Raw genomic sequence first — 24,038 nt, 5'->3', positions numbered from 1 at the left:
TTAGTTATCAATGTTCAACAAAAAAAGAAAATTACAGACCAATATCACTGATGAACATAGAGGCAAAAATCCTCAACAAAATACGAGCAAACAGAATTTAACAACACATTAAAAGGATCATACACCATGATCAAGTGGAATTTATCCCAGGGATGCAAGCCTTCTTCAATATATGCAAATCAATCAATGTGATACAACATATTAACAAATTAAAGACTAAAAACTATATGATCATCTCAATAACTGCAGAAAAAGCTTTTGACAAAATTCAACACCCGTTTATGATAAAAACTCTCCAGAAACTAGGCATAGAGGAAACCTACCTCAACATAATAAAGGCCATATACGACAAGCCCACAGCAAACATCATTCTCAATGGTGAAAAACTGAAAGCATTTCCTCTAATATCAGGAACAAGAGAAGGATGCCCACAATCACCACTATTATTCAACATAGTTTTGGAAATTTGAGCCACAGCAATCAGAGAATAAAAAGAAATAAAAGGAATACAAATTGGCAAAGAAGAAGTAAAACTGTCACTGTTTGCAGATGACATGATACTACACATAGATAATCCTAAAGATGCCACCAGAAAACTAGAGCTCATCAATGAATTCAGTAAAGTTGCAGGATACAAAATTAATACACAGAAATCTCTTGCATTCTAATACACTAACAACGAAATATCAGAAAGAGAAATTAAGGAAACAATACCATTTACCATTGCAACAAAAAGAATAAAATACCTAGGAATAAACTTACCTGAGGAGGCAAAAGACTTGTACTCAGAAAACCATAAAACACTGATGAAGGAAATTAAAGATGACACAAAGAGGTGGAGAGATATATCATATTCTTGGATTGGAAGAATCAATATTGTGAAAATGACTATACTACCCAAAGCAATCTACAGATTCAATGCAATCCTTATCAAATTACCAATGGCATTTTTCACAGAATTAAAACAAAATATTTTACAATTTGTAGGGAAACACAATAGACCTCAAATAGCCAAAGCAGTCTTGAGAAAGAAAAACGGAGCTGGAGGAATCAGGATCCCGGACTTCAGACTATACTACAAAGCTACAGTCATCAAGACAGTATGGTACTGGCACAAAAACGGAAATATAGATCAATGGTACAGGATAGAAAGCCCAGAGATAAACCCACGCCCCTATGGTCACCTAATCCATGACAAAGGAGGCAAGAATATACAATGGGGAAAAGATAGTCCCTTCAATAAGTGGTGCTGGGAAAACTGGAAAGCTATATGTAAAAGAATGAAATTAGAACATTCCCTAATACCATACACAAAAATAAACACAAAAGGGATTAAAGACCTAAATGTAAGACCAGACACTATAAAACTCTTAGAGGAAAACATAGGAAGAACACTCTTTGACATAATCACAGCAAGATCTTTTTTGACCCACCTCCTATAGTAATGAAAATAAAAACAAAAACAAGCAAATGGGGCCTAATTAAACTTAAAAGCTTTTGCACAGCAAAGAAAACCATAAACAAGACAAAAATACAACCCTCAGAATGGGAGAAAATATTTGCAAACGAAGCAATGGACAAAGGATTAATCTCCAAAATATACAAACAGCACATGCAGCTCAACATCAAAAAACCAAACAACCCAATCCAAAAATGGGTGGAAGACCTAAATAGACATTTCTCTAAAGAAGACATCCAAGAGGCACATGAAAAGATGCTCAATATCACTAATTATTAGAGAAATGCAAATCAAAACTATAATGAGGTATCATCACACACTTGTCAGAATGGCCATCATCAAAAAATCTACAAACAATAAATGCTGGAGAGGGTGTGGAGAAAAGGGAAGCCTCTTGCACTGTTGATGGGAATGTAAATTGATACAGCCACTGTGGAGAATAGTATGGAGGTTCCTTAAAAAGCTAAAAATAGAACTACCATATGACCCAGCAATCCCACTACTGGGCATATACCCTGAGAAAACCATAATTCAAATAGTCACATGTACCACAATGTCCATTGCAGCATTATTTACAATAGCCAGGACATGGAAACAACCTAACTGTCCATTGGCAGATGAACAGATAAAGAAGATGTGGTACATATATAATGGAATATTACTCGGCCATAAAAAGGAATGAAATTGGGTCATTTGTAGAGATGTGGATGGACTTAGAGTCTGTCATACAGAGCGAAGTAAGTCAGAAAGAGAAAAACAAATATCATACATTAATGCATATATGTGGAATCTTGAAAAATGGTACAGATGAACCTGTCTGCAGGGCAGGAATAGAGACACAGATGTAGAGAATGGACATGTGGACACAGTGGGGGAAGGGGAGGGTGGGATGAATTGGAAGATTTGGTTTGACATAAATACACTACCATGTGTAATATAGATAGCTACTGAGAACCTGCTATAAAGCACAGGGAGCTCAGCTTGGTGCCCTGTGATGACACAGATGGGTGGGATGGGGGTGGGGAGGGAGGTCCAAGAGGAAGGGGATATATGTATACATATAGCTGATTCACTTCACTTTACAGCAGAAACTAACACAACATTGTAAAGCAATCACTTTGCTTATCCATTCATCCATTACTGGACATACGGGTTGTTTCCACCTTTTAGCTATTGTGAATAATGCTGCTATGAACACTGATATACAAATACCTGTTTGAGTCCCTGCTTTCAATTCTTTTGGGTATATGCTAAGGGTGATACTTTTAAGGGACATTAATTCTTGTATTAAAGACTGAAGAGAAAAATTACAAGTTGATTTTCTTCTCTCTCTCCCTGCAATTAAAATGACTGATTGGTGTGATCAATGGAAGTCAGTTTTGAAGAATCAGTTGTGACAGAGTTATCAGCATTAAACCATAGCAAATGTAGCAGATAGTCCCTAATTAATTCTCTTGTTCTGTGCCCTTTGACACAATCCAGGAATTAATTTAACATGATATGAACATTCATATCATTGAGCCAGAATCCAAATCTTTACATGTATGTTTAAATAAAAGCCTTAATAGTTACTTGCTTTTTTGGTCTAGTTTATTAGAATGCTAACTCTATAAAGGCAGAAGGACAGTCTGTTTTGTTTGTCTCTGTATTTTCAACACACACTAGGTATACAATGTATATTTTCTAAAAAAAAAAAAAAAGAACTTTAAATAGGTCTCTAAGCATATTAGGTATACCATTTCAGAGCACACCCACACACAAACATATATATATATATATATATATATATATACAAAATTTTCCTTCTTTTACTATCACTTATATTGGATAATTAATTTCAATAATGCTCTCATTGTGTTTCCTTTCTCCTAACATACTTTTAGTAATGCCTTTAATCCACTGTCCATATTTGAAAATAGTAAGTATGGTTTTATTCATTGATATTTTAGTCTCATATTTCTTAGTAAATCCTGTAATATGTTTCCTCTTCCCCTTCCTACACATAACACAACTTTTAAAAATTTATCTTTATGATTTCATGATGGACTAAAAAAATTTAACTTGCATGTATGGTGGATAAAATCTAACATTACCCCAATATTATACAGTAAGTGGTAAAAAGACTCTTTCACAATCGTAGGCTGCTTCCCTGTTTTTTAAATCATCTTCTGCCAAGATCAGGGCTTGGCTGGCCCTGATCCAGGGCTATTTCTAATAACATTTTTTGCTGCCCTAAGTATGAATTGAAAAGACCTGCTTAACTCACTTTCACTCCGATTAAATTTGGAAAGGAGAAGCTTCCAGGCTTCAAGGCTAAAGGCAGCACTTGAAAATGTTCACCACTGAAGATTTATTACCCCCATCACTTCCTAAGGTCCTTGCCTCCTATCACTGTTCCACAAACACACTCTGCACTTTGTTTTTTCTGGGTTTGGCTTTGTGTTTCCTCTGCTTAGACTATTCTCCTCATTTATTTCACTTTGAGAAAGTCTAATGGCTCTTCAGTGCCACTCAAATTCTTCATCCCCCAGGAAAACTTTTATGTTCTTTACCAATGAGAATGTCTCCTTCCCTTGAGTCCACATAACAATTTGTGTTTTCCTAACTGAATTAATCATAACAGCATATACTTGCATTAATACATTGCTATGCTTTTTCTCACATCCCTTCTCTCTCTCTCTGTCTCCCCTCCTACATAGAATATTATATGGCATGAAATTGGTTTCCTGAAAAGGACCCCTCTCCCTAGCCTGAATAACCCGCTGATCGATTGAAGAAAGGACTGTCCTATAGAATTCTTGGTAGTCCTGGAGAAACAATCAATCCCATCCCTGTCTACATCATCAAAAGTAGTCCATGGCTTCTCTCCGATGCATCTCTCACCCCCCAGATATTTCTTCCCATGTAGCTCTTCGCGCACCCTAATCTGATTCATTTTCCCACTTCACCTTTACTTCCACCACCAACCTTTCACCAGGATACGTTGGAATTCATAGTCCATCATCAGCAATATCCCCTAAATATTCAACCTTCCCTTTGAATATTACCATTACTTTTTTACCCTTCCCACCCTGGTCCTCTCCCCTACGTACGATACTGCTTTCTAAGGCTGACTCAAAAAGTGGCTCCCATATTTGACATAGCACAATGCCTAGAGGTGGATAGGTGGCACGTGTCCTGTCTCTGAATCATTGCTTCTAGAACATTATTCCATCTCCTTTGCCACCTTCTCCCAATTCTTCTGAAGTAAATGCCATCATCAGATAATATCACCCATTAAATTCTCTTACAGCCTTCATCTACAGGTTTCTTGAATAATCCCCTTTATTAATGGAATATTTTAGCATTTAGCTTATTTTTTTTCTCCACTACAATATTACTTCTATTAGCATGAGTGGTCATGTAAAAATCCACAGGGGCATTCTATTCACAGCAGCGCTTGACAGTTGATCACTCCCTCTTTCATCAATCTAGTTCTTACGAGTCTCAGGGACCCTATTATACATTTTCCTAGTATTCTTGCTACATCATGGCAGCAATTTCTCAGCATCATTTGATGAATCCTCTTCCTGATCTCTAAGTATTGAGTTCCTAAGGCTTAGTCTTTGGACTGTTTTTTTAAGATTTTTTTTTTTTTTTTTGATGTGGACCATTTTTCAAGTCTTTATTGAATTTGTTATAATATTACTTCTGTTTTATGTTTTGGTTTTTTGGCCACGAGGCATGTGGGATCTTAGCTCCCCAACCAGGGATCGAACCCGCACACCCTGCATTGGAAGGCGAAGTCTTAACCACTGGACCGCCAGGGAAGTCCCTGTACTTTTCTACCTACACCCATTTTCTTAATATCATGATTTCATCCTGGTCTGCAATTTCTTTCCTGAATCTAAATCAGCATCTGTAACCATCTTGCCAAGAATTATGTTTGCATATTGAAAATGCCTCACAAACATGAAATATCCAAAAGTGAACTCTTGATTTTTGCACCATAATTCCCGAGGGAGCGATGGGGACCTGTTCAGAACAAAACCCTCAGAGTCATCCTTGATTTTCTCTAATGCCCCACATATAATCCATCAGCAAATCCTTTTGGCTTCCTTTTTACTTCCTTCTCATCATCTCCCTATTCTACACCATGGTTCAAGCCACTACCAAATCTTGCCTGGACTAGTGATGCATTGGGCTCTGTCTCTACTCTTGTCTAAAAACACTGTGTACCTACTCCCACATCCCACCCTGCACAACATCCAGAATAATCCTTTTATATTGGATTATGTCACACTTCTAGACATAACCATTCAAAGACTTTCCTTCTAAGCACATCTAGAATAAATCCCATATTCTAGTCCTGGGCTGCATTTCCAGTCTCATCCCCAGCCAGTCTTTTTCAGTCACACTGACCTCCCCAAATTCCCTCCAAGTTTAGAGACTTTATATTGGAATGCCCAGAATGCTCCTTACCTAGAAATAGATAAGTCTCTCTCTTGACCACATGACTTTATGTTAATAGCTCTTGTTTTCTTGATCTACAATTTGTTTCTTCTATTAGTTTGTTTGCATTACTAGGGTGGGAAGTTTGGGGGTTTTTTGTTTGATTATTTTTCAGTTGCTCTATGTCCAACTTCTAGAACAACTCACACTATAAATACTCAAAAATTATTTACCGACTAAATGAATAAACTGAATCAATCGTTAATAGGACTAAAATGTAAAATAAGATAAAAATCAACTACAAAGGACTGTTACCTGTAAATCATAATGCAAGTTGGATATAATGTAATTGACATAAATTTGTACACCAATTTTAGTTGCAACTGGTGATTCAAATCAGGAGTCAGAATTTGGCACTGTGAAAGAGCTGTTTTGCAAGTACAACACACATGCCTTATTTGCTTGGCTGATTTTTCTCTTTCTTACTTAAGGATGTTAAGGTGATAAAATCATATGTAAGAAGAGCTCAATCATGGTGCTCCTGGTAATAGGGAAAGAAAGGCAACTACTCATGTGCAAAACTAGAGGCAATAAATAGCTGGATTTGCTTAGAAATATTTAGGTATTATGCTTATATGCTAATAGCTATTTTAAAAATTGATTATTAAAATAGCTTCAGAAATATAACTCTGTAATTAATAATCTAAAATCCCATAGCCTATAAAATTTCCTCAGTGTAATGCAATATTTACAAATTTATTTTTTAGTTATAAAACTATTTCAACTTTATGTACTAACTATTGAAAAAATCTGAAAACATATTTGATAATTAACTAAAGAAAAATTGAAAATTATCAACTTTAGTCTATGATATTGTGTTTTTAAATTCTAATATTTCTGACATGAAGGTTTTAAAAAATCTTTACGAAAGTACTAATGTTAGTAGTGTTAGTAGTGTTATTTTTTACATTGATTTAACTAGCATCTTGAATTTTTAAAAAATTATTGCAGAAAAAAGAATTACAAAATTTATCACATCATTTCTTCAATCAGAAAATAGTAATTTTATATTTGCTACAAGAAACTCCATTTTGAGAATCTTTGGAGTTATTGTAAATTAAACCTGAATATTAAAGGCATACAAATCTACTAGGAAAACAGACATTTTAATATCTTATTCAATGTAAAACATCATAAATAATTTGTTCCTATTTTTATAGTAAAAAATAAAGCACAAAAAGTTGCTTAGTATTCACCTCATAATTAATCTGTATTTAGTTTGACTACTTAAACTCATATATCTGCTTCAGACTTTTGTTTAAACTATGAATATGTACTCAGTTAATATAAATTACATGGTTATAGTTTATCTACAAAATATGATCTCTTTACTTTTTAGTTCTGTATCTTAATAAATGTTCTCATACCTTAACTCTGAGCACAGAAGCAAACATTCTTGCATCTTCAGATACACCTCCAATGTAGAATTTTTTCTGAAACACTGGGGGATGATCATTTTCATCCTGAATCTCAATATACACTTTAGCTGTATTGCCTGGAGGAAAAGAAATAATATATTTTTTATTGATGGTTATTCATTAGAAAAAGATGGACTGGAGTAAATAATTATTGTACTTTCTTTTGAACAGTGGAAGAAACTTAAATCCGAAAGTCATTCCTAATTGGCATGCCTAATACCCCATACCCAAAGAGGACATTGATAATGATGTTTCTGGCAACATAATGTTAAGTTGCTGCTATTTCTTTTAATTATAATGTCTTGTTAATTCATCTTACTTGATTTAATAGACACCAAAGTACTGTGTTCTGCTAATTTTAATAAAACAATTCAACTTTTCATATTTACAAATACTTCACACACATTACAAATTACACCAAAGTGACACGAATATATAAAACACCTTATGTGATAATAGTCTGCCATAAATTTAAAAATATTTTTATTCTTAAATATAAAACTAGCAATGATATTCTCTTAGCTTAACATGTAGTATTATATATACATATATATATATATATATATATATGTATATGTATATATATATATATATTACGATTAGAAGTAAACAATGTTTGAGTGAGGTGCTTATTTCCACAAGGCGAAGACACATTTTAGCGTGCGTTAGAGGCTATCTAGCATTCATTGGAAAAGATGTAACTGGAGAGATGATTATTGTATGACTTATAAATACTGGGCTTTGTAATTTAAACCACATTAAATATACCACAAAGAATACATTTCATCACCACATGTTAAAATCTCACTCCCTCAATCATCACACTTTTAAGGAAAAATGTAGTACTTTTTACTAGTTCACGAATGACCCTTTACAAAGAATCTAATAAATGAAAATAACTTACAAACCAGATAAAATGAGGAATAAGTGGTAAACGTTTTGCAAAAAGTAGATTCAAATTACATAAGTATTTTGATGTATTATCTAAGTAAACTTTTCTAATGCATTTCAAATAGGATCAAATATACGGCAATTGATCTACAAACTATCAGGCACACCCAGATGTTATTGCTTTATCGTATCCTCAGCTATAACTAATTCATACCAACCTACTAGCACAGTGGGTGGATCATGGGTGTATAATATATGTGTTGATTAAATGAATGAATAATCTTCATTGTCCTAGTAAGAATTTAGAAAGAGGCTCCTTTTTGTTTAACTTGGGAAAGGTCAGGGAGACAAGAGAGTTAACCACAAGGTTTTACACCTGTCCTACTGCTACTCATTTAGTTTCTCCCCTATTGGTCTCTTTCCCACCATTCCTGAACTGGAGAAGCTAGAATCAAAAAGAAAGGCTTACTAGGTCAACAAAGAAGCGTACCAGCAGGGAAGTAAGGTTAATGATAGACTAGGACTATGCTTCTCTATCCTACAGTACCAGGGCTTCAAACTGCACCCTGGTCAGCCACCAGCAGAGTTCATCCAAATTGAAACCCATTTGCATCTTAGTAGCAATTTTTAACTTCTGGAATCAAAGGAGCTAATTTGATAATCTTTTTAAAAAAGTAAGTCAAACTAAAACTGAGGATCTAAAGCACAGCATGGTGATGATAGTTAATAATACTGTACTATGTACTTAAATCTGCTAAGAGAATAGATTTAAAATGTTCTCACCAAACACACACATACACACACACACAACAGGACACAAATGTGAGGTGATGGATGTGAAAACTAACTTGTGGTAATCATTTCACAATATATATCAAAACACCACATTGTACAACTTAAATATATACAGTTTGTCAATTATACTTGAATAAAGCAGGAGGGTGGAAATTGTGATGTATCTAATTAAGGAACATAAAATAAATGTTGGCCATCCAAAAATAATTAAAGTACCCCTATAGTTTAATCACTAGAATAGCATTCACTTAGATTTTCTGATTCATTAACATACAATGTCCATGACACCACAGATTTCTGAGGCTCATACACTTTCACTAGGTGTGTGTAAGGACTAAGGACTGTATCATGAGCTTTCACCTAATTTGGGTTTTGATTATTTCTAAGGCAGAAACTTGGAAGCAACTCTCATTTAAATTCGTTTAAGGGAATCTACTATTTACCTCCTTGAGTATTTGCAGAATCTTTTTTTTCCCTCCATATTATATCATTTTTTAAGGCAGTTATGAAGCATAGAACAAGAAAGAAAGATGCAGGGTGGGTGGGGGAGAAAGGAAAGTGGTGTTGATAAAATGGATCAGAGAATACTGTGAGAAGGACAACACAAGTGCTTGATGACCTAATACCCTCTTGCAGTCTCCCCTATGGTTGGGTGAGACAATGACAGCCTTCCAAAGAGAACCACAGGGGATGAAGGAAATTATAAACTGGATGAAAGATTGCTTGGCAAGTGTTTTGGTTAAAAGACATTGTATCCTTCTATGCACTTTGGGGCCCAGTGCCTCATTTCCCTTCCTTCACTGACATTCTTTTTCTCCAGTTTTGTATGAGAGAAACTTCTCTTTGGCCAGTACCTTTGGGTTGAGTCAGGAAGTTCCAGAAGTGACCCTTGAGGCAAGGAAATGTGAGCTACATTCCTGGGACTTACTAGTTTAAAGAAAGAGAAAATAGAACTATTAAGAAGTAAAGCTCAGAAAAGGAAATACAAGTCAGGATATAAAACTCCTTGAATACATCTTCTGTTCTATGTTAGACATCCTAAACAAGGTGAAAAATGTTCAGAAGAGTAACTGAGAGTCAAAATACCATTAACTTTAACTTGACTCTATGTTTTTCAAGACGAAATTTGGTTTGGATATTTTTCCCTTTCCTTTACTTTTAATAATTAATTCTGTACAGTTAGTTTTCTCTTCTTAGGGAACTCTGATTATTCTCAAGATGAATCTGTTTCTTCTATCCACATGACCAACCTACTGCCTGCATTGCATCAGGTTCTCATAAAATACTTTCTGAATAATGTTCCAAGGAGTTAAAGCAATGGTTCTAGACCATGATTGATTTTGCCCATCCAGAGACATTTCTGGTAGTAATAACTACAGAGGGTGGGGCAGTGGGGGGAGTGCTACTGGAATTTAGTTGGTAGAGGCCAGAGATGCTGAGAAACATCCAGTGATGAACAGGACAAACCCCTACGACAAAAAATTATCCAGCCCAAAATGTCAATAGTGATGAGGTTGAAAAACCCTAGTTAAAATGAGAGAGAGAGAGAGAGAGAGAGAGAGAGAGAGAGAGATTGGCTAGAGGAATAAAGATAAAATGGAAAGTGTGTGTAAATATATAACAATGCCCTCTCCTGAGCCCATTTACGTGCACATGCCTTCGATATGGGACTCAATCAAAATGGGCTGCAATTATTTGATCAAACATTGGTCATTGCCATCTTCACTGCGTTCTTTAAAGTCAGGGTTTCAACCCCATTCACCTCCACCCCTGTCACTGCCTGTTGGCATCTGTTCCTGACATTCCCTCAATCCGTATGCTGTGAACTCCAACCATATCTCTAATTATTACTAGCATATAAACATCAAAGAAATATTGACTATTATTTGGGAATACAGGAGCTTAGTCTGATAGAAAACATACACTAGATTAGACTGTAAAACCTTGAAGCCAAGGACGGTGTTTTTCTTATTGTTAAATATTCTTTGTGGTCTAACATATTACATAGATTTTTTTTTTTTTTAATTGTATCATAATGTGGTTCTATTGCACAGAACTTTCAAAAAAATGCTTGGAATACCAGAGTTACATATTTGTTACTTTGCTGGTGCCAAGAGATCAAAGTTAGATCCTCTTTAAAGTGCACATACACACACACACACAAATATCTTTTATGCTATTTTTCCTTTAATACTATTTTTGTATGTGCTTTACTGGCAAACTAAATTTTAGAAGCACCATGACTTCTACACAGTAGGTGTTTAATAAATGTTGAATTAGACTAAAATTGCTACCAATCCCCTACCCGATATTTGCTTAAATAGAATGAATCACTGTATTTTATCCCTATAAAAGAAATGAGATGATACATATTTAAGCCCTTAAAAAATCATAGTGCCAAGCAACCGCATGTTGTTGTTAAGAGTAAGGATATCTCTCTTAAAGATAACAGACTTTTTTTAAAGTTTAATATTAGGAAAATACTAAATCTAAAACCATTCATAATTCCGTGGGCTGTCTGGAATTACCCTGAAGATTCTTGGTACTTACACTATTGTTAACTTCCTCTCTGTTCCTCTGCCTTAGTTTATATGCCAGATAAATGACTGTTTCTATAGATAAAGTAATGTTTAAGAACAAAAGGATCATCTGAGATAAGCATGTAATCTGATCTTACTAAAGGGTTTATAGACAGTTATTCACTAAGAAAATAGAGTTTGAAAAAAAAGTATAGAAGAAATGTGTTATAGTGTGTTCATTAGATGGAATTAGGAATATAATATATTTACATGATCTTTTGAAAAATAAGTTATTAAGTATGTTAGAATGAGAAAAGTCACTGTTTCTTATCTCTCAGCTTTTTGCTCTGCAGGAATTGTACTTAGTCATATTTATATACAATGCTTATTTTAAGTAGTTAAGCAGCAAGAGAGACAATATCTTGAGGTTCATTTTAGTAGTTTTCTAATTTAGCTTTGATGTTGATTTAATTAGTTTTTGCATGATTTTAATTGCTTGTATCTAAAACATACATTTTTGTATATGTGTTGGCTGAAAGGTTAATAACTGAATTAAAGAAATAACTGCATGTAACTACTGGCTTCAAAAACTTACACTCAGATTACTATAATATACACTTGATTTTTAGCTAAGTCTTTTAGTGAAGAAAATGACGACACTGACAATTTTACAACTATAGTGATGAGGAGATAATCAGGGGAGTAATATTCTAAATATTAATTAAAGTTTGGCTTTGTGTCTATATTAACGTATTTTTCCCATTAGGAAAATTTAATAAACTAAGTTTCCCTGTAAACAGTAACCAACAAAACAGAAGCTAAGAATGCAATATTATTTCTTTTCACTGGCATTGCCAGCATTTTGTGCTAATGCTATGAGACCACATTGATGCATTTAGAAGCATTTGCAACGGGAACGATGATGACTTTTAGCTCAGTATGTTTCCATTCAGAATAAACAAACACTATTTTAATTCATTTGTATCTATTAAACTCCATCTCTTTCCACAAAAGCAGTTTAATACAGGAGCCATAAGGACCAATAAAACTGCTGTAGTTGTAAACTGGGAAATAAACAAATTTAAGCACAAGCTATGGAGCCAGAGCCTGGGTCAAATGCCAGTAATACTCCATGTACATGGTGTGACCTTACATGGGTTACTTACCCTTTCTGAGTTAAAGTTTCTCAGCAACAACATGGTAAAATGAATGAATAAATGTAAAGCACTAAATACAGTACATGATGGCGTCACTATTTCAAATATGTCTCAGAGCTTCCTGACTCTCGAGGTAGGAGAGAGAAAGTATTATTATTATTATTATTATTATTATTATTTTTATCTGAATGAGGAAGAATATTAATACCATGAAATGTAAAAAAATAATAATTTCTAGCATTGAATTATAAAAGAAATTTTTTTCACGTGGGATATTATATATGGAATATCGAATAATGTAATGGAAAAATACATATATTTTTACTGCAAATAGAAGAATTTAAATAGTATGAAATACTGTTGGAAGACAGTAAAAGTACCATATTAATTATCCATACTTTTGTTTACATGACAGGACTACAAATTTATGAAGAACTTTTTTTAAAAAGTCAACAGTTTTTGAGAAAGACACACACTATACAGTATTTGATGTAAAAATATTCTGTGGACATTACAAGCCTATAAAGAATCATTTTATCTTAAAATTTAGAATCATAGCTGAGAGAAAATAATTATGTTTGAATAGAACATTAAATGAACTTTGTATTTTTGACACATAGTCATAAACAAAAGCATATATTTAAGCCCAAAGTTGTTTTATTTAAACAGAAACAATGATTGATAAATTTGGTAAATTATATAAATAAACAAACAAAAAGCCAAGCCAACAAACAAAAAGACTGTGTCTTGAAAATGCAATTTACTAAGCACTTGAAAATGTACACTGACTGTAGAGACTAATGTCACCATAGGTAGTCTTGAATTGTCATACCTGTCCCTAAACACACATAGACACCCCCTCCCACACACAAACACACCACAGAAAGAAACATTACGTTCTTCTTTCTTGAGACTATAAAGGAGCTTTGTCCAAAAAGGTAGAAAAGAATCCATCAAGAAGAAATTAATAAGCCAACTCTGGTTTACCATATTTTGACAGAAGGAAAGGAAGATGCATTGCTCTTTTTTGAATAGTTTCTCTGTAACAGTCCTTGTATTAGCTTCTCTGTTTACAGTATCTCTTTAAAACCTTTTAAATGATCCATGAAGTAGATTGTCATTTCTGCTTTTCAGATAAAGATATTGAGACAAAGAAATTAAGTCACTATTACAAGGAAGAGCCAGACTTTATATCCAGACATGGCTAAAATTCATCCTCAAGTCTCTCTTCAAAATAAAAATAAGATTCGTAATAAAAACAAGATAACTGTCCATTAGAGACCAGAGATCAGTTCCCACCAGTTTCTAGAATACAGGCAAGCAAACAGTAGAAACCAAATAAAATGTTTCTGAATAAAGAGATAATTCTAAGGGCAGACTATTGCAGTCACCCCTTCTATATTTGGTTATCAGTCTGAGTAATGAGTAATGACTTGAAGGATTTATAAATGCCTACAGCATTGCTGAAGGAAGAGAAAAAAATAGTATATTTTGAATAATATGTTAAAGTATTTAATAGCAGTACAGGTAGAAGATTCTTCTCTTTAATGCAAAGAAAATATAAGCATCATATTAGTTTCCTATTGCTTCTGTAAATTAGTGGATTAAACAATATAAATGTGTTATCTTAGAGTTCTGTAGGGCAGAGGGTTATCACTGGGCTAAAATGAAGAGGTGAGCAGGTCTACATTCTTTTCTAGAGGCTCTAGGGGTATATCTGTTTTGTTGCCTTTTCTAGCTTCTAGAATTTGCCTGCCTGCATTCCTTGGTTCATAGTCCCCTTCCATCGTCAAAGCTAGCAATGGCTGATTGAGTCCTTCTCCTTCTGCATCACTCTGACACTGACTGCCCTATCTTATTTCACTTATAAGGACTTTCATAATTACATTGGGGCCACTTAGATAACCCAAGATAACTACAGCATCTCAAATCCTTAAGTTAGTCACACCTGGGAAGTCCTTTGGCCATGAAAGGTGACATATTCAATAAACTCCAAGGGTTAGGACATGGGCATCTCTTGGAGAAGGGAAGATTATTTGTTCTGCCTACAACAGGCATATCACTGCTCTTGTTAAAAAACATAAAATGCAGAGAAGACAGAAAAGTTTTAGAGTGCTCACGGATGACAAATTTAGGAAAAGCAAAATTCTGTGATACTGCAAACATTGGAGTTTTTGTAGTTTTCTTTTATGTACAAACAACATTACCGACTCTGGTCACTAATGGTTGTTATGGGCTGAATTTTGTCTCCCCCACATTCATATGTTGAGGCTCTAGCCCCTAATTTGAGACAGGACCATTATGGAAGTAATTCAGGTTAAATGAGGTCATAAGTGTGGGGCCCTGATCCAAAAGGACTAGTGTCCTTCTAAGAAGAGACATCAGAAAGGTAGTACTTTCTCTCCCTGTCTCTCTCTGTCTCTGTCCCTGTCTCTGTTTCTCTATCTCTACCCAACTGCCTCTGTGAGCATACTGTGAGAAGGCAGTCGTCTACCATCCAGGAAGAGAGGTATCACCAGAAACCAACCCTGATACACCTTAATCTTGAATTTCTAGCCTCTAGAACTGTGAGGAAAAAATTTATTTTGCTTAAACCACGTAGTCTATGGTATTTCCTTATAGCATCCCAAGCAGAGTAATACAATGATAATACCAATTACTTAATAATTGAGTGAGCTAAATGCTTTCTGTGCATTATTTCAATTTATCCCCATAAAAACACAGTGTTATTGATTAGCCACATTTTATCGATGAAGATAACAGAGATTGGAGAGATTAAATGACGTGTCTAAGATTACACAAGTAGGAAAAGGCAGAAGATTCTCACCCAAACTATGACAATACATATTCTTAACCATTTCACTTTAAGGCCTTCCTTCAGTTTGCGTAATTTTAAAAATCCAACATAATCCTTAAGCCTCTCTAAAGTTTGTGATTTGTGGGGAGTGGGGCAGGACAGTTTGTGTCAACTAGCATAAGATTTTAATTTATATTTAGGTATTAGGTTTTTAGATATACTTCTATGACTAAAACCACAAGAAACTAACATTTTACTAGGGGATTTCTAAAGCTTTCTAAATTTTAATAAGTGCCCTGGAGGCTGAGAATATAGAGTGATAGAATGGGGCCAGGGCAATCAAGCCAACTTCTCAGCTGTACCAGGAAAATGGTTGAAAGACTATGTAGATAATCCTGTTTAGATTAAAACTGCTCAATGAAGTGTTTCTATATATCCCTCGCTGAAAATATCCTACATCTCTACTTCATGAGAGCTTGAGGCAAAGTAGAAACACCATGGATTCAAAATGAGAAAATTTTTTTCCACATACTTGAGTACTTTGGGACTGATTTTGGACAAGGACAAAGGCCTGCTTCTTTATCTATAATCTGTTGAAAAACGATAGGATTATTTTGGTGATTAAATGTTATAATGAACAGATATGTGCCTATCATCACCGTAAAAATGTAAAGCATTAGAGTTGTTGTCCATAAAAATTAAAAAGTGTTTTGGCATACATGCTATTTTCAAAACATTTGCAAAGTGAGCAAACTATGTAAAAGTGTATATAATAGTACACTACATATATATATATATATATATATATATATATATATATATATAAAATACTATTATATATATTTATAATTCTATTATATATAATACTATTATATAACATATATAATAGTATTATGTATATATTCTTATTTTATATATATATATATCTCTATATATATCTGTGCCTGGTTCTTGACACAGAGCTCCTAAAACCCCTTGTAAGTAGAGGTACTAGGAGAATCTTTTGTTCTAACATTTAGTCTTTGACCTTAGTTCCTGACACACAGCTCCTAAGACCCTTGTTATTTCCTGAGTGATGAGTGATAGGAATGTCTGTTGGTTCTAATGAGGTGACTCTTGGCGGGCTCCTGGATGGACGCTGGTCACCAGAAAGACCCAGCCATGATTAGAAGCTTGGAACCTAAAGCATCATATACACAAAAATGAAAAAAAAAAATTGAAATAAACTTCATTGGTTCCTTTCTATGCATTTTCCATAATGTCATCTCTTGTATCTAAAAAGTCTGGAGAGACACCATGTGACTCTACTTTTTCTGCATAAACAAGCCCTGGATGATGCTAGTTAAGCCTATATTTTTCCCCCTAAATTCAAATGAATTTGCTTATTTGTTTGCTTGCTTATCTGTAAGAAGGTATTTCCCCAGGCATTATGTAATTTAGTTGTGAAGACTTAACAAAAAAGGAGTGATTAAAGAGAAAAGTGACCTTGCAATACACAACCTAATTATTCTTTATCTGTATATCTTTGCTTAGTTCATTAGTCATCTGGTACACAACATATTTAATAATTAGATTTTTGCAGAAATTGTAGAGGCGATACAAGATGAAGCAATTTAACTACAGCAATTTAGTGCAATGAACAGGCTAAATTTAGTCCTTAGAAAGTAGTTAATGAAAATGTGTCAAGTAGAGGTTCATAGTTCTTGCAATATGTCACTAAATTCAAGTGTTATATTTAATCTTCTCCAAAACATCTGATAAGAAAAATATAATTTTTTGCTGCAACATAAATTTGTGAATCTTCAAAAATTCAAGTAATCAGATACTTAAATTTTTAAGCATCAGTCATAGTAAAAATTGAAAATAAATTTTCATTATGACAGAACATGAAATCTAGCACTATAAATTTCAAGTAATATGCCACTCCTCTACACCTGTCCCCACAGTGCCCACCTTAGCATTTCATTCAACCACATTTGGGCCCTAAATTGATTTTTGAAAAGGTAAAGTAGAATTTCCTTGATTTGTCTGCCCAACACCCCTTCCTCCCTTATTTTGAACACTGAACTCCATCTTTTTCCCCTTGGGTTACTGTACCTCCATACTCCATGTGCTCTTAGTGGAACTGTCAATCACAGTGCTCTGCACTCCACACTTGGCCAGGGGTACATGTCTCAACCCAGGCTAATTAGATTCTCCCCCTGAGACACTTGACCTTTGAGCTTCAAAGTCCATGATCCCAGCTGTCTTGATGATACTGCCCCCAAAAGCAGTGTTTTGAGTTTCTGATTAAGATTGCTGAAGCTTATCTCTTTTCTTGTCCTTTCTTAGATCTTATTCAGCTTTTGCTTTGATTGTACAAGTCACAGAGTATTCTACTGAGAAGTTCTTTTTAGTATAAATCAGTCAGAGGTGGTTCCTGTTGCTTCCAACCAAATAACTGTTCCAAGTACAGGTGGAAAGACCAATTTAGTCCACATCAGAGAATGGGGACCATATCTCCCTACCTACAGAAAAAGTTTGGATTTTCCATCCCAAGGTACCAAAAGACATTATAAACTGCAAATTTTCTGTTTAGTGTTGCAAAACTTAAGTATTATATTTTAGCATATTTTCCCCTATGTTGTCATGGATGATTGCATTATTTTGACCATTCTTTTTGGGAAAAATGTTGTCTATTTTTGCATTTACATTATCTGGCTGTCAATCAAGATAATGGTACTCAAATCTAAAGACTCCAAAAGATGTCATGACTGTGTTCCTAACATGTCACAGCCTACAACCATTGTTTACACAAAGAGCTTAGAAACATGTGGACTCCTTTGTACAGAATAATCTACAGGAATAAATGAAGCACTTTTAGTATGTGATTGCTATATTTTTAAGTGTCACTCAAACATATCACAGCTAGTAATAATAATAAAACAATAATAATTATTATTATAGCTTTTTTATTGGATGTCTACAGTGTTCTAATAAGGTAAGTGCTTTGCAGGCATCATTTTGCTTAAAATTCTCAAACACCCTAAGAGGTATAGACATATTTATTTTGATATAATCTTGAAGATTCTAAAGCTTAGAAAGGTTAGTAAAAATCAAAGATGCATCTGGAACCCAGGCCTGCCTGATACCAAATTCAGGCATCTTAAACAATTTATTATATTAGATTTTTAGATATCTGCCTTTTCCTCTGCTGTTCTATTAAGGTTATTTTTTATCTTGAGATGTTTCATTGGTAAATCTTCTGAATTACAATATTTTTCTTAATAAATATTTTTTACAGAATTTCCATTTATCTCTTTTAATCTCATGTATATCTTAACATTTATGGAATATCATCTAGTAGAAATCTTCCATAAATGAAACTGAGCTGCTGGACTGAATAGAGTATCTGTCTTGTGCATTTTAATAAAATATAAACATAGCAATCTCTATCAGGAAATCTTGATGGCAAGAATATTCCGTAAATTAATAACTGGCAACAGACTTTCAAAATTGAAAGTGACAGCATTTAAAATAATGATTTCCCTTAAATTGTTTGTCTGTAATTATTTTTAAGATATTACACAGGGAACTAATTAGGTACAAGATACCACGAGGGAGAAAAACAGGGACGAGACTGATTAATTGAACTTATAAAAGTTCCTGGGAATAAAAAAAATGAATTAGCTTCAGGAGAAGAATTGACTACTAGACTTGTTTTGAATAATGGTTAAAAAGAATGACAGGCTAAATTTGTGTTTCTTATGTCTGAAACATAAAATTCTATTTCTGCTTTTACATTTATATAGTATGTAAATTAAACTGAAATGCATGTCTCATAAAATATAAGTATTAATAAGAATACACTAAATTTTTAAATCGTGTCCATTGTGTAGATTTAACCAAGAAATTCTTGATCTATTATAGTTTCCTTTTCATCCTTTTCTCTATTTATTTGGTATTAGCTATATCACTGTGTATCCCAAGTAAGTGTCATCCAACATATTTTTATTAGTCATAAATTTCCTTGAATATCTGTAACGTTTGCAGTTTTTGCCATTTTCTACCTTTCCTGAAATGCCTTCTTTCGTTTGACTAACCGATCATCACTACACAAATTTTACTCCTTTTTTCCATGGCCTCTTATGGCTATTCCTTTCTCTCACTCACTAAATAAATGGCCTCCCTCAAACTCAGTGTTTTGCTCTTTTCTTCTGCCAGTCTCTCAGAGAGACAAGGCCAGATGGCCCTGGAGGGTCATTAATTCTCCTCTTTTGCCAGATTAACAAATAACGAGGTCACTGTATCTGGTTTAGCTTGACCTAGGAAAGGCCAAGCAGGATTGAGAACCCCACTGAGGTTGAGACAGTGAAAACTTCTGAAGGTTCAACCTATTTACAATCTTCCTATGTGATACTCTCCCCCATATTTCTTTCTATTATTTAAACATAATGCTGAAATTTACTTTTGTCTAGTTAATGGATGGGAAGCTTTTTTTTTCTCTCAAAATAATCAACCAGTAAGTTTGGCTTCTTGTTAAACTTGGCAAAATAGAACATGTCACCAAAAGAAAAGAAGGTTTTCATTTTTTATAAGAGATAAAAATAAATAAAATCAATCCAACAGCTATCTAAATCTTTAGCAAAATATTAAAAAGACTTGTGCTGTCTTAACCTGTAGAGAAGATCTGACCTCAATTATATAACAACAGAGTGTAGAGGGCCAATAACTGTACTCATAAACAAAATGAAGACAATGTATTTAGCAGCAAATCCTGATAATTTTTCCCATATTTTAAATTTTTATTGAAACATAGTTGATTCATAATGTTCTGCTATTTCCCATATTTTTAATGACTAAAATGAACTTTATGTTGTATAGATAGTGGCTCAAGCTTTCCATTTCTGGAAACATTGATATTTCTGTAATACATATGACTTAACAGATATCACTTCTGTGCACAGTTTCATGTGCATTTAATATGGCTTAGTTTGCCACTATTGAAATTCTGGATATTTTTGAAACAAAAGGCATGGAGTTTCTATTGCATAGTTTTGGGACTTCATTATTAATCAAATGACTGCTGCTCCCAGAAACAGAATATAAGGTAAAAATATTTGTGAATGAGTGAATGGTCTCCCATTTTAAATTCAGACCAATCCCAATTGAAATTCAGACTAAAAAGGCAAAATAAATAAATAATTAATTAACTGTAATAATTAAACAGACGGTCTCATGAATAAAGAAAATTATACCTCCTGTCTTTAAGTCCTGGCACTTAATCTTAGATGTAAGTTAAGGAGAACCATTTTATGCACTCTTGGACTATTAAATATTTTAATTTTAATTGCCAGTAGAAGCAATATAAAATGTTTTCCTCATGAAACATGATTTTTTCTGCATAACACATGTGAAGAAATACATATTATAATCTACACTGTAATTTAGAAAGGTTAACTGTACATCTTTGTCATCGGTTCAACAAACCACTTTTGGGATCAATGGAAGAACATTGCCTCAATGCACTTAGCTTGAGAAATGTATTAATAAAATTCTATAACTATTTTAAAATCACATTTCCAAGCAAAGCTTTTTGCACAATTAAATTGTTTTCTTGGACAGATAGATTTCTTTTTCTTTAAAAATGTAGTTGTCTCAACTGTGTATTTATATAAAATGCTTAGAGTGTTTGAGACAAAAATACCATAAAGGATTTATGGCATTAGTTTTCATATAGTAGTCCTCAAGTTTTAAAGTAATAAAGTATGAATATAGTTTCTAAAACTGTGGTCATATATTTATAGTACAAATATAAGGCCTTGAACATACCTGGGGTTTTAGGACTGAAAAAATAACATGTAACATGCTGCAGTGTTGTTACCTAAGTTATATCAGGAATGCTTTTGTAAGTCAGTCAATCATGAGTAAAGAGTCATTAACATTATTTGTCACAGACCTTCTGTTTGGAGCCAGAAAAGCCAGGGAAATGAGATGTATTACAAGCTTGTACCCTAAAGCAAAACCATAAAATGAAATCAATATCATTTGAGTTGTTTTAATACCAGTTTAAGGTTTATCTTAATTGTCCTGTCATTTATTCCTGATTGAAAGGCTAGTTATTGCATCAAAACATAATGATATATTTATACAAAGCTATGTTTTTTCTTCCACACTTAAAGATAATTATAATTTTACTGTAAAAGAAAAATTGCACTTCAACTGTGAAATTCCATATATCAAACTGAGCTCTAATAAAATTGCACATTATCTATTATTGCTTTTGTTTTATATAAGATAAAAAATGGTGATGACTTTGTGGCAGAGATATTGATATAAGTTTCTGTGGAATTTCTCGTGGACATAAGGCTCCTTGAAATCTCTTTGGGACCAATAACCTTCATCCTGAAGACCCAGGAGAGATTGAGTTGTTCAGGGGAGATAGAGAATTTATTACAGTGCTATATGTCAATTTTATCTCAATAAAACTGAAAGAAAAAAAAATGTTTCAACTACATTCTGCTCTCCAGCCACACTGAAATGGTGAGCTTAATATGGGCATATGGAATTTAATTGTAAAAGACTGTTTTTTCTTTTCTGCTCTCCCTTTCATCCTGCTGATTTGAGGTAATCTTTTTCCTGCTGTTGAATAAAACCTCAAGATACTCCATAATTTAAAAAAATAATCAGATTTAGTTAAGAGAAAGTACTATGATCATACTGATTTTTAAAAAAGATTCTCTAGTTCAATATATTAATCAATACTTCAAATTTCATTTAAAGGTAAAACTTTTTCTTCCTTCCCAGTTAAGATGTGTTCCTGGAAAGTATCCTGTCTTTGGAGAAGAGATTGTAAGAGATTTCTTTTTTCTTTGTTAATTACCTCTTCACCTATTTACTAGCAGCTGTTTGTTTAACACTCAGGTTGCCATCCTCTGGTATTAGAGATTGAGGAGGAAAGATTGGTAAGGTAGGCAGGAAAGTTTCAACTTAATCATTATTGTGAAATGGTTGAACACTTTTGGGCCAGACCTGCGTTTAAAACAGACTTTGTCAATGGGGCACTTTCAGCATTGGTGATCTCTCCTGCTGCAACTTTATTTTGGAAGTGCTTTTCAATTACAGTTGACCTTTGAACAACACGGGTTGGAACTGCACGGGTCCACTTAGTTTTCATAATAGATATTTTGTAGTAGTAAATACTACAGTACTATACTGTCCAAGGTTGGTTGAATTTGCTGTTTAACAAATGTTTTCTGTTAATTTGGATTATTTTATTCATCATTTATTCATTCACTTGATCATATATTTATTATATTACCCACTACTTCCAAAGAAGATTAATGAAGCTTAAAAGGTAAAAGTTAGTAGTTAAGAGAGGGAAAAAATATATCTAGAAGCCCTGGGTGAAAAATCTAAAGCACCTGAGGGAAAATTTAATCCTAAACTCGGTAACAGCACAGCGCAAAGACCTGAGAGGGCTATATAGTTCCCATTATCTTAAATTCATCAACTGTGAAAAAAATTCCCCTGATTCAACAAATATTTCAAATATCCTTGGATTAAGACAATGTGTTTAGGGATTTGAGGAAAATGACTAAGGTGACAATGTAATATTTGAATCTTCCTGAGTCGTCCTCATTACTAAAAGACAGAGATTTGGATAACAAAATATTGGGAGAAAATATACCATGCAATTGGCAACTCTAAAAAGCGAGACAATGTCTTGCAGGAATGCCTCCCTTTTGACAAAGACTTGCTATCACTTGCTATAAAAGCGGCAGACCCTCTAAGTTCCCTCCTGTGGTGCAATCGACTCATGTGCAGGTCTTACGGCCCTACACTGCCTATGAGGTTTGGAGTTTAGGGAGCTGCATTGCTATGCTGATTGCTAAGCTGATACTCCTGCTAATACTTTTGTAGTGAGTAATAGGGTCCTTGCATCTGACCCAGAAGTTTATTTTTTTATCTTGTATCAACATCCATAGAACTTTATTGGTTAAATTATTAATCCATGTAGTTATTCTTGTGGGTATTCTCCTGCTTTTATGTCTCCTCCCCACTATCAAGTTTTAAGTAGGATAACATCCTAGCATCAAACCAAAAACCTACAGATAATATCTACAACTAAATAAGGCAACAAGCCAGCCTCCAGATCACAGAGTATGAACTTCTAAGGAAAACAAATGACATAAACCAGATCTCTGTATTAACTGCAAGTGTGACAACAACTGCTTTTAAGGGATTTCAGAGAGGGCTAAGGGTTTGTTGGCCCTGGGAGCTGGTGAACCTCAAAGTTTCCAGCACACACTAAATGAAGAAGCTAGTAAGTTAATATGAACGCAGTAGCAGGACAAAACTCCACACTAAGGAGAAAGGAAAAAACAGTGAAAGCAGAATATAAATTGAGCAGGACAGGTACAATAGGGGAAAAGCAAAGAAAATGTCTCCAAGTAAAATGGGAGTGCAGAGGAAAGCAAGCAGATTTCTAAAAGCTGAAGAATAATTTTTAACACATTATGAAAATAACTG

At 33.9% G+C, this 24,038-nt stretch overlaps 1 protein-coding gene across 1 annotated transcript in view; it reads right to left on the bottom strand.

Moving 5' to 3' along the window:
- Positions 1-24,038, bottom strand: part of PCDH15 (protocadherin related 15) — a 1,145,650-nt gene that overhangs the window by 75,232 nt on the left and 1,046,380 nt on the right. The window contains exon 29 of the mRNA XM_068548948.1: positions 7,318-7,445. Coding sequence (XP_068405049.1) covers positions 7,318-7,445 — 128 coding nt within the window. The remainder of the gene's footprint in view (positions 1-7,317; positions 7,446-24,038) is intronic.

The sequence above is a fragment of the Eschrichtius robustus genome, chromosome 7, assembly GCF_028021215.1.
Source record: "Eschrichtius robustus isolate mEscRob2 chromosome 7, mEscRob2.pri, whole genome shotgun sequence".
In the NCBI taxonomy this organism is placed as follows: Eukaryota; Metazoa; Chordata; class Mammalia; order Artiodactyla; family Eschrichtiidae; genus Eschrichtius; species Eschrichtius robustus.
Note: the sequence above shows the minus strand (reverse complement) of the source record. Positions and strands in the feature narration are given on the sequence as shown.